Source organism: Pantherophis guttatus, chromosome 1 (genome assembly GCF_059756535.1).
Source record: "Pantherophis guttatus breed Tessera chromosome 1, ASM5975653v1, whole genome shotgun sequence".
Classification (NCBI taxonomy): Eukaryota; Metazoa; Chordata; class Lepidosauria; order Squamata; family Colubridae; genus Pantherophis; species Pantherophis guttatus.
In genome coordinates, this window is record NC_142063.1 from 306808613 (window position 1) to 306821507 (window position 12895).

The 12895-nt window shown below is 36.5% G+C and overlaps 1 protein-coding gene across 2 annotated transcripts in view; it reads right to left on the reverse strand.

Annotated features, from left to right (window-relative positions):
• The window catches only part of PPP2R5D (protein phosphatase 2 regulatory subunit B'delta), a 51388-nt gene that overhangs the window by 18677 nt on the left and 19816 nt on the right, over positions 1 to 12895 (reverse strand). For both annotated transcript variants that reach the window (XM_034427568.3, XM_034427567.3), the window contains exons 5-10: positions 11564 to 11674; positions 9012 to 9104; positions 7590 to 7720; positions 6504 to 6563; positions 6092 to 6200; positions 2539 to 2592 (exon numbers count right to left, since the gene is read on the reverse strand). In XM_034427568.3, the coding sequence (XP_034283459.2) occupies positions 2539 to 2592; positions 6092 to 6200; positions 6504 to 6563; positions 7590 to 7720; positions 9012 to 9104; positions 11564 to 11674 (558 nt within the window). The remainder of the gene's footprint in view (positions 1 to 2538; positions 2593 to 6091; positions 6201 to 6503; positions 6564 to 7589; positions 7721 to 9011; positions 9105 to 11563; positions 11675 to 12895) is intronic.

A 12895-nucleotide genomic window follows, 5' to 3' on the forward strand; every position in this document is an offset into this window, starting at 1 on the left:
TTTTTTTTCACTTTTAAAAGCATTTTTTCTACAACCTCTTTGACTGAAAAAATGCTTTTAAAAGTAAAAAAAAAAAAGCCTCTGATGATCACGCGGCTCAGCTGGGATCATCAAAGGCTTTTAAAAGAAAAAAACCCTTTTTTTCTTTTAAATGCCTCTGACGATCCAAGCTGAGTTGCCTGATCCAAGCTGAGTTGCCTGATTGTCAGAGGCATTTAAAAGAAAAAACCCTGGGATCGTCAGAGCCTTTTGAAAGCATTTTTTTTACAACCTCTTCGCCGAATAGGTTGTAGAAAAAATGGTTTTAAATTTTTTTTTTAAAAAAATGGCCACACCCACCATCACATTACCCACCCACCCCCACCAAGCCATGCCCACAGAACCGGTAGTAATAAATTTTAGATTTCACCCCTGCCTTAGTCACGTAATTAAACTTCAGGCACCTGGCAACTGGTATGTATGTATGACAGTTCCACTGTTCTGGGATCATGTGAGTGCCATGTGTAACCTTCCCAGCAGGCTTCTGACAGGCAAAGTCAATAGGGGAAGCTAGATTCACTTAATGACTGCATTAACACGGGCAGTGATTCACTTAACAACTGTGGCAAAAAAAGTCACAAAATGGGGCACAACTGATTTTAACAACTGTTTTACTTAGCATTGGAAATTTTGGGCTCAGTTGTGGTCATAAATCCAAAACTTATGTCTATTATTTCATGAAAAGATTCCAAATTTCTTCCTATCTTAGTATATTCTACCTTCCTCAAATATTAGTCCTACTAATATTGCGAATCTCTGGAAGAATAATTATTTTAAAAAAACAAAATGATTGGAAAAAAATGTGTATTTTCTTTGCAAAATTAGCACAGATATAATTTTCTTGATGAAGAATACGATTTATTACGATTAATCCCATTTTTTTGTGTGCACTTTGGTATAATACCAAACTACTCCTTGATGCAAGAAGTAACAGCAAACATAAACAGCATCCTTTCTTCCCTTTCCAGTCCTATCCTTGCCAATTTTATACATTTAAGATAACATAGTCCATATGCTTTGAAATATGGTCTACAAAAAAACAAATCATGAAAAAAACTCAAACAAATGGGATGTGAGATTGTGAGGAAAAAGAAACATGACATATAGCTAGACATAAGCAAACTACAGATAGAAGAGATGTTGTGTAACAGTTTAGCGCATAAATAACAACTCAGTTCAGTTTGCAAAAAGCATGGAAGAAAATGTTCAAAGAGATGCTGACTTAACAAAGCTCTAAGAAAAGAGAGGTGCTATAATAATTGCTATAATAATTTCCAAGATTCCATACTATACTTCATGCTATCAGAACAAAAATCAGAATGGAGTATTTTACAGCAAAGTAAAGCGGTTTCATGTAAATGCAAAAAATGGAATCCTGATTCTGTGTTGTTTAATACTAACATCGGTAATTAATTTAACAGCGGCTTAGCCAACTTGCTTTAGCAGGTTAAATTATGGAGATGATTTTTAATTAAATAATATATATTTAACCTAAGAATTCAGGGCATGATTTCTTTTTTTCCTTGATGACTATTTTGATTCTGAGGAATGATTGTCTTTTTAAAATAGTTTAGGTCAGTGGCCATATATAATTTTTAGTATATATTGAAGTGCTTGCATAAAATGATTACTTTGGAGATAGCATGATAGAAACAGTGAGCTCTTCTTTGCTGGGAATGTACAAGCTAAGGTTGAACAACCCTCTATTGGGGACGCAAAATAGCATAAATGTTATTTATGCTTTCTCTTATTCTTCTTCAGAAATGGAATGAAATTGTGCATGTATTTGTTAGTCAATTAGATAATTTTGGAAATGATAATTTTTACCTGATTGTCAAAGAACTAATTTAACTATGTACAAAACGTACACTTTTTTTTATCACATACACTTAGAATTCCTAAAAAGCAACACATTAAAAACAGTGACATCAAATGATTAAAGATTAGCAAAAATTAAAGAACACCCTACCAAAACAGCAAGTGTGGAACCGTTAAGCCAAACAATACAGGAAAGATTATACATCAAATACTTGTTTCAAAGAAATTGTTTTCATAAAACTTTTGAAAAACAGACAAATCTCTCAAGAGAGTGGCTTCAAGAAGCAAAGCTTCATAGTGGAAAAGACTTTACACAAGTTATCAATCAGTTTTGCATAGATGAGACATGAAGCAAGATACCCCTAAGTAGATAACAATAGTTCGTCCAAGTTAGGAAAGAGCAAAGGAGATCTTTAATAACCTTTGACCTAAACTGCTTAGGCTTAAAAACCTCCACCAGCAGTTCGAGTTGGGTTTAGAATGGAACTGAGAGACAATAAAAGTAGATAGCGCCATCATGCCCGTTTCCAAAGTATTCCATTCTATTATTCATTAACTGAAAATAAAAACTTTTTAACATTAATTTATATAAACTGTTCTGAATTGTATTTTCCTGAATATCCATGAAAATCTACTAAGAGTAATATTACAACCAACTCAGCCTCACAAAGAAAAGCTTACCGGTTCAGTCAGACTGCTGTCTTTTTCCAAGAACTGCACAACACAATATGCCAACTGCAGAAAGAACACAGTATTCAAGTATTATGAAAATGACTGGCCAGAGACAACCTGTAAGTGTTGGGATGTAAATATATGGTATTTACAATTTTTTGTATTAAACTGCAAATTAATTCTGTCCCTAGCAATCCTATGTCTCCTAGCCCACTAAGGCTGCAATTCTATATACCCACAAGCTCAGAGAATGAACCTCCACCAGTAGTGGGTTGCTCCCGGTTTGGACCGGTTCTATAGAACTGGTAGTAAAACCGGCGGGAGGCTCCACCCACTGGCCCTGGCGTCATCAGGAAGCTTCTGTGCAGAAGCACATGCGAGCGAAGCAAGCGCACATGCCCAGCCCCGTTGCGAACCGGTAGTAAAGGTAAGTAGAACCCACCCCTGACCTCCACCCTAATTCTAGATACATTTATCTTTTCTGCATAAAACATCCAGCAGAAGAAAGGAGGTGGTGCAATGGAAAACACCAGCGAAGCAGCTGAGAGAAATTTCTCTATTTTTACTTCTGCTCCTTCTTCCGAACCACCTGGATTACAGCCTGTTTGTCCTTAAGGTAAAAGCCTCTCTGTTTACTGGCTCAGAAACAGTTGAGGATTCTCTGGGTTAGTTATCCAGCCACTGACTGTTTTTTTGAGAAGGCCTGCATTTATAGCCAGATGGATAAGCAATTGGAGAATTGACGGTTTTGTACTAAGAATCATTTTGGCATTTAATCTGAGAACTAATTAAATGTTTGGCTAATGAGGTGGCCAGTATTCAAAAGGATGATATGGTGGGTGGATGGGTTTGGAGGAGAAAAAGGACATAATACTTTAGGAACATACATATTGCAGTTTACCAGAAAAGAGTTTAATCAGACAGGGTCAATTAGGCTGCCCATCTCTGGCAACTTAATAGATCTTCTTGGGTTCCATAGGGAACTTGGGGTTTTCCCAGAGGACTTGATAGGAAGTTTGGCTAAGCCTTTAGGGCACAGTCTTGAACAGGCTGGTGATGGAGGCCTTGGACTGCATTGCTTTGTTGCAGTCTCTCCCTGTAAGCTGATTCTATAATGCCCTTATTTTTCTGAGAAGCTCCAAACATTCAAAAAAATGCCTGGAGTTCTACTGGCAGAAGACAAAGAATAAATCTGATCAAGAGCCTATATTCAGGATTACATTATGGCAATAAGGCCAGTAAAACATATTTCTTTGCCCTTCTTGCATTTGCCCAATTCAAGGCAACTCAATCTTTGCCAGGGAAGGCCGAATCACCGGAAAATCTACCAAGTCACTGTAAAAAATATTCTACCCATATGGTAGATAAAGTTACTGTGATCCACTCAAGAGTTTGATTCTGATTGGGTAAGACCAGTTTGAGATATGGTACCTGAATATGAGACTGCAACTTCGAAGAGTCCTGCAAACGGTAAGCTCAGCCACCTGTTTATTAGATCTGTATATTTCCTGGATTGTTAAATTGTCTGGGAAATGCCATGTGGTTTTGGTTCCACATGATGGTGTCAGCCTTTTTGAGGAAAGGGAGTGGTTCCTGCAGTCTTAAAAGGAATGGTAGTGTGCTCAAGACATTGTCTTTGGACCCAACAATCCTGGACAAAATCCCATTGGTCCAGAAATATTCAATTGTACATTCCAGGCTGCCCAGGTGTTGCTGTGGATGTCCTATTCCACTCTTTAGATGCTATGCAAGTCTGGCTGTGGAAGTACAAATACAAGCTTAATCCTAACAGGACCAAATGATTATGAATATTTGGGTTCCTGATCTGGGAGACTTTCCATCTCTAGTCTTGGAGGGGGTAGCAATTACCCATTTAAGACTGGGGAACAATCTGGGAGTCTTCTTGCCCTTGTAGCTTCTGCTTGAAGAATAGGTAACCATCCTAACCTATTCCTAAAGAGGTTTCTGGCAAAATCATATAGTGTCGCCAGTTGCATTCATTGTTGGCTCACAAGGCCCTCCAAAGGATCACACATGCCCTAGTCATGAATGGATTATTGCAATGCACTCTAAGTTGGGCTGCCTTTAAAGTTCACTTGGAAGCTACAGATGGTCTAAATTCTGCCAACAAGGACCGTATAGGATGTCACTGTTCCTGAAGCTGTGCTGATTGCCATTTGGTTTCAGCTGTAAAAACCCTTCATAGCATAGGGCCCGGTCATTTAAACAATTACATATCTCCAACAGTTTCCACCTGTTCTGTAAGATCAGATACAGTGGACATCCTCCAGATCCCTTTGATTAAACAACGACATCTAGTAGGACTTCAAATGTGCATTACGGCACCTACTTGCTAGAACAGCAAACCCCCAGAGACCTATATTACTCCCATCCTGATGGTATTCAGGAAATTGCTGAAAACCACATTGTTCTCCCAGGCCCCGAGGTGGATAAATGTTGACCTCTTATAAATTTTATCTGTAATGTCTTTCCCCTGATGTCTATGATCTACGTTCTCTTATTACTGGTTTTTTGTTTTACAGTTGTAAACTGCCCAGAATCTTGTGGAATTGCACAGCCTTTAAATTGTTAAATTAAACTATACTGTCATAGTATTCTCAGCAATAAAGTTCTGGATGTGGTTCCAGCCATAAAGAATCTGGTCTTGCTTCTCTGTTAAGACGGGGTAATCCAAAATAAAACAGAGATCATACAATAAGAACTTGGCCAGGAAGAATTTGTTGAAGTTCTCCTCATTCAACAAATAAAACTTTTTTTAAAAAATTCTCTCCTATGATTGGCTTTGTATTAATCATTATTGAGATTGACTGTTAACCATCTAATTATCTGGGATCTATTAATCACATACATTGTTTGTATACAATGTATATGATTAATAGATCCCAGATCTGATGTAGATCAATCTCCGCCATCGCCAATAAAAAGTTGTCTCAGAATGTTTGAGGACCCTTTAGAACAACCAAGAAGTAACTAATATTAAAGGTTCAAAGAAAATCACTGCCTTCCACCTTCAGGGGAGATATCACTGGATCATGGTTATTTTTTTAGATAGTTTTTGTGTTTATTAAAGATTAGATCTGGACCCAAAGAACAGAATCCAGCATCAGAGTAACTGACATTGATTTACATCTCTTTAAAAAAAAATTCCATAAAGCGCAAAGATAAAAAAAAAATTACCAGTTATCAAGTTTATATGGCATCTTTAGAACAAATGCATATCTTTTTCTAATGGGAAGCAAGATAGCCCATTAGATAGGCCTTTGGTTTAATCTGTTGAGGTATCATGTTACAGTTCTAATATAATCACATTAGCTGAAATAATATTAGGAGTTGACAAGCCAACTGGAGAACCTGAGGAAGTGTACTGGAAAAACAAAAGCAGGAGTTCTGGACAGAGTTGCAAACTGCTTCCCTATAGAAAGTCCAGAAAGTTTAGAAGCAATGCTTCTAAAATTTAAAGACAGGCAAACAGGACCAAATCTACCTGTCATTTCAGAGCACTTACAGAATGTACTGCCTATTATCAGAATGAATGTCTTACCTGAGGGTGATAGACACTCAAAGATTTCACTTTGTGTAATGGTAACAAGACCCGGATAAGGAACATTTTGTGCTCTTCTTTCAAGGGCAAAGCAAATCCATTGATTATACTGAGAAAGGAAAGAATCATGAATATCAAGGACTTGTATGCATCTGTGTATACACATGTATAAACAACTGTTCCCAACTCCACCCCATGCTGTTGCCTCATCATCAGGATATCCTATAGAACACATCTACACAAATTACATAAACACAATTTCCCAAGAACTCCATGGCATTATTCATGGTGTGCGGGAGGGAGGAACTTTTGCAACATGTCAAATGGAAACTCACCTAACTGCCTGGCAGCAATCATAAAATTACATAAAAACTACTGATTTAAAAAATAGAGTAATGCAGCATTATCTTACCTTCCTAAAATCTCTAGCAATTCTGCAATCCCATTGTGATGCTCTGTCTCATAAATAAACCTGAAATATAGAGAAGACATGTGTTAGGCTATTAAGAAACAGGTTTCAGGGAGATAGGTGATACAATTCTCATTTTCTAGTGCAGAAAACCCAAATTACATAAACACATCTGCTGACACCCTTCTGTTTCCAAAGCAGAGATATATAAGGATGTGTTTATGTTTAAACAAGGAATTAAGACTAGAAGACCCAGCGACGGTATGTTAGAAGGGGCAAAAAGAACCAGGTGGAGTGATGGAAAATGCACTGAATTTTGAAAAGCTGAACTCTAATAAGAATCTAGCTCTGCTCTTCACTCTTCTGTCAAGTTCTGCCCAACTATTTGAAGATTTTCATTTGAAGCTCTTATTTAGAGATTTTTCTAAAAAGATGATGCTTCATACAGTAAGTGACACTTTTTTCACTTTTCTGCTCTGACAAAAGACCTTATAGGAACATAGGTGAACAACTCTAGGGCAAAAAACAGTTAATACCTTTCAGTCTGAGGCCTATCATATGATCCCATAAGATGTTTCAAGAGCTCCCTTATGCATATAACTGAAAGTTGATGATTGAAGGTCGGTAGAAATCTCACATAAGGATGACAGGCTTTCTTGTGAACAGAAAGGCAGTATATAAATAGACAATAAAGGCGAATGTTACCTCAAGTTGAAAGATTTATTTGGTATATGATTCTGAATCCAATTCAAAATTACTCTGCCCAAACCAATTCCCACAAATTAGACTATGCCATTCCTGGCTGCTATCAGTAGTTTTTTTTAAATCCCATTTTAAAAATTTTATATGGCCACATTTCTCTAAGCATAAGTAACTTGTCCCTTCATCTCCGAGGTACAGCCAGAATAACCAATGGCAAAGGGCTATATGGGAATTTCAGCTTGCTTATCCTTACCCAACATCAGCTTATTCAACAGGTTTTTACCTTCTCATTTAATTTATGGAGCTAATTCAACTCACCTCCTCATTCAAGATAGATGTTTCAACTACTTAGTAAGTAAATGATTATCTATAACTACTACTACTTACCTATAAAATATGTTGTTTATTTGCCTCCTTATATATGCTCGGAGTCCCAAAAACTTCCCATAAATCCTATGCAAAATTGTCTTCAGAAAGTCTCGTTCTCTGGGATCTTCACTATCAAATAAGTCCAGCAGCTGCAAAAGGAGGATTGAATAAAATCCATAATCCCAACCTACTCCAGATTGCTTAGCTTGTGCTGGGTTAACAATCCGGAGATAAGCACAGCTGAAAGGTGTCAGCGCAAGGAGGCACCAACATCTTTAGCCATGAAGATTTCTAAACTACCCAGAAAACAAGCCATGAAGCTTTTCATAAGACTCCAATAATGCATAAACTGCAACTCTTATGAAGTGACTTTATTTAAAACTCTGATGTATCACAAATAGAGAAATACTACATCAACAAGTATTCTGTATCTCTAGCCTCCATTGCCCTTTTCATATGACAAGATATTCATCTATTTTTTATTATTTATTTATTATTAGACTTCTATGCTAGCCATCTCACCGAGACAACTTTAAGTGGCTTACAGTCATATAATTTAAAAAAACATATAAAGCAGTAAAATGTTAAAACAATAAATAAGAACCTTACAGGCCAACATTCATGAACAACTCAAACAATTAAGAAAAGTTTTTTTATGTAACTATATTTTTATATAATTTCACAATTGTATTCTCACAGGCAATCTACATTCACTTGTCCTCTGGAAATTTATAATTATATTTTCACATATATATATTTTTTTAAGAAGACCAACATATTTTGTTGGTAATTATTCCATTAATTTAAACCATTTTTTTCCAGTTTTAGTAAAATTTAAAATATATTGAATCATTTTATGCTGGGGAGGGGAGTTAATTTAACAAGAAAAATTACACACTTTTTAATGTTTTTGGTTTTATTGTAATTTCTTTGTCGTAAACAACCTAGACTCATTAAAAATCAGGCAGCATACAAATTTAATTAAGTAATAATAATGATGATACACCAATTATAATTAGAATATCAAGCAACAACATCTGCCTATCCCAGGTCCTTGGGAAGGACTCAATAGATGGATAAAATGAGAGATCCAGTCTAAACATCTAGCAGATTGTACAACAACAAAAATCATTAGGAAACAATACATATTACTATCAGGGTAAATTATCTGTAAAACAAAGTACAAAAGAAAATAATCATGGAGGACCTACATTTCTTTTTATGTCAATTATTGCTAAAATGAAAAATAAGCAACTCAGCAGCATAATCCAAAAATTATCTGCTATAGGATCTGTAGCTACAAAATTATATTCTACAGAATTCCCAAAAGAGATGTCTGCCTGCTTCTCTGCACTCTCCTCACCACTTCTATTTCAACTGAGGTGCAAAAATAAATTGGGGCTAAAAGGAAGGAGGGGGAAGGAAATGATGATTACTTACTGACAATACAAACTTCTGGTCAATATATTTCTTGGCAATGTTTGGTTGAAAGTCCGGAGACTCCAAGAACCTCAGAAAGAATTCATATACCAGCTGAAAAAAGAATGAGACAAAAAAGGATTATTTATACATATATCTTTCAAGTCAAGTATGATTAGTGAGTTTGACTCAGGCATACTTCAGGAAGGTATTTGTTTTGTTTTCCTGCCAACAATGGTGAAAAGATTAGCTATCTTCTAGAATATTTTCTCAACTTCCCAGACTAGCCTTATGGCATTGAGATTTCCCTGTGGTCTCCCATCCAAGTATTAACCTGCTTGAATTTTTTAAATCAGCCTAAAACAGCTGGGGATTTGCTGCTTGGCATCAGTTTTTCAGTTAACAAATAAGACACAAAAATCAAAATTCAAAGACCAGGACCCACCCAAATGTGTATATTATACTTTTGAATTCAGTATAGCAGCCTTATTCTACTTCATACCAATGGCTGTTCATTTTCTCTAGTAGAAACCCTGAGGGCTGTGTTTCTGTAGCACAAAAATAACTGAGTCTGCAAATGGAAACCCTTTCCTGAACAAATGCCAAAGCAGAAGTGGTGTGTGACTAAGAAGGTCTGTTGATTTAGACTGAAGATGTAAGTATAAAACATTAATCCATTATAGAGTCACAATTCTCCTTTTGGAGCAGATATACACTTTCCAATCTGAATTACACCCTAGAAAAACTTTATCTTTTTAGCAGAAACAAAACTATGTACTGCTTGACAATCACAATTTTACCCCCCTACACGATGAAAAGTACAGGAGAAAGTATTGAGTGAATTGCTCTTACTGGAATCATTAAAGCATTTCCTCCACTCCCTTCAAGCAAGGCTGGGGAATTCTGGGTGGGGAGGGAACTGTAGTGGGTTGGGTGATTTAGTAAAAATTAGTAAAGCTGAATCATATCCATGGGCAGGGCATCCCTTCTTTCCCCTGAGTTTGCCTGAGTGAATTCTGTTGATTTAGTATTAAGCACTAAAAATGACACCACCATTTTTAAACAATCATTATTAGAATGTACCTCCAAGGGCTGTAAAAAAAGAGGCAGGAGCATCCTTACAATCCGTATTATAACCTGTATTTTCTTTAGCATCTTTATAATTTGTGATCTTGGCCGGTGGATGATGGAGGGTTGGATTTATCTGTATTTTTCCTCCAATGCATTGTATAATAGCTGTTGGATTTTATAGTTGCATTTTTATACAGTGTTTTATAAGTTCTCTTTATCAAACATATTGAAGGATTTTTATTCTTTAAAATATACTTCTAATAAAATACATTTGCTTCTGTAAAAAATAAGCAAATATTTTTTAATTCTGTTTTAATACTGTATGCTCTCCAGATTGTCTCAATTTGGCAGCTTTATATATCCAACAAATAATATTGATTGTGACAAGCTCTATCCTCCATGAACATTTTAAGTCCCCTTTTAGAATTAAATTGATGCCACACCATAGCTAATGAAAGAAAATTGTATAGTTTCTTATATAAACTGGTTCTCAACTGATCCAAGAAGCAGATAGGTAGCTCATGATCTAAAGCAGGATGAATAACTTTTTGCAAACTAACAACTGAACTCAAATAGGAGCCCTGGTGGCGCAGCAGACTAAAGCACTGTTATTAACATCAGCTGCCTACAATCACTGTAAGTTGAAATTTCACCAGGCTCAATGTTGACTCAGCCTTCCATCCTTTCTAAGGTAGATAAAATGAGGACCCAGATTGTGGGGGCAATAAGCTGACTTTGTATAAATATACAAAAAGTATGAAGGCTATTGCTTAACGCATTGTAAGCCGCCCTGAGTCTCCGGAGAAGGGTGGCATATAAATCAAATAAAAAAAACAACAACAAATGGGCATAATCATATTGAAAAAGTTGGCTGTTCCTGGGCAAAAAGGCCAAAACATTTGAATAGAAGACCAGCAGTATGATGCAATCTTCAGATTGACCACTGTGTTTAAATTCGTATGAGCTAGCAAGGTCTCTAAACATCATAATTCATAGAACAGAACAGAACAACGGAGATGGAAGGGACTTTGGAGGTCTAATCCAATCCCTGCTCAAGCAGAAGACCATATACAATTTCAGATAAATGGTTGTCCAACAGTGATGGGATTCAAAAAAATTTACTATTGGTTCTGTAGGCGTGGCTTGGTGGGCATGGCAGGGGAAGGATACTGTAAAATCTCCATTCCATTCCCACTCCAGGGGAAGGTTACTGCAAAATCCCCATTTCCTCCCGATCAGCTGGGACTCGGGAGGCAGAGAATAAGATGGGGGCGGGACCAATCAGAGGTGGTATTTACCGGTTCTCCGAACTACTCAAAATTTCCACTACCAGTTCTCCAGAACTGGTCAGAACCCTGCTGAATACCACCTCTGTTGTCCAATCTCTTCTTTTAAAAAAAATCTCTTTAAAAATCTTAAATAACTTCTAGCTCAAGTTGTTGCTTAAACATTTCCATAAGGAGAAAAAAGGGATAGTTACATGGCAAAATACTGTTTATTACCTGGAGATGTGGCCAAGCAGCTTCTAGTGTAGGTTCATCTTCCTCAGGGTCAAATTCTGCTCCTGTAGGATTAGATGATGGTGGAAGTGTCCGGAAGAGATTCACTGAAAACTGAGAAATGTGACAATAAAATTGAGATGTTTCTGCAGATTGACTCAATGACTCAGTGCAATCCCTCCTCATTAGGAAACTGCTAACCAGAGCAACACACTCTCCCCAATTCCAGGAAGGAAAAAGTTTCATTAAAAATAAAAAAAGCCTTCTAAGTCTGTAATGAGAAACACTCTCAATATTCCATGACTTACTGGTGTCTATTTCTATGCATTACTGTATACCCATCTCTCATGCTATTAATGCACATCACCTTCAGCTTATCAAGAAATGACTAATATCATCTAGCTAGTACATTCAGGTGTTTGCTTTTGCCAATTCCTCCATAGCGCTCCTTTAGAATGTTATTCATAAGCCTTCTTTAACTACTGTCAAATTTTAACCTTAATGTGGAATCAGAGACATTGGTTCTAACCATAGCTATTCACAAGTTTGTCTCAACAAAAATATATGAAGCAGAACAACAACTTTATGTAATTAGGTACACAAGCTTCATGATTCTCAATCACAAGGCACACTATAACTTCATTCAACCTAACATGGCTGCAATACCATTTCATACCGCCCTGCCCAGAAGTCAGAAGTGGAAAAGGGGAGCTAGAGCTTACATTGTTATCTCTTTTCCACATTTTAAAAAGCTGGATAAAAAGAGCTAAAGTGAACCACCAGAATACAAGGTTTGGGACTTTATAGAATTAAAAATAGGAGGGCCATTATGCCATCAGTATCTCCCTCTTTATCATAGTAATTCAAATTAAAGCATTCCAACAAAAGAGATTAGTTTCTAATTAGCTGTTTAGCTTCTCCTTGAACACATCAAGAAAAGGGCAGGTCATCACTTCTCACTGTTGAATTGGTATTATTGTTAAGAATTTATTCTTTTTCAACTGATAACCATCTTCCTGTAATTCCTGTCCTATGGTTTGGGATGACAGAAAATAAGTTTGGCCTCTTTTTTGGTAACATCCCTTCAAGAACTTGGAAAGTATTTTTATATACCTAAGTTATTATTGCATGCTATTATATTTGTTCTCAAAATCAAGCATATACAGTTCCCTTATCTTGCTCTTATAAGTCTTAGTTTTTGGTCCCTTATCATCTTCTAATTCTATGTTTCTGTTTTTAGGTGCCTTAAGCCAGAAGGTACAGTGGTATCCTGAAGTTGAAAAAAAAGTTGTCCATCCCTCTTTTAAGCTGCTTTACTGGGAGCAGCAGCCAGAA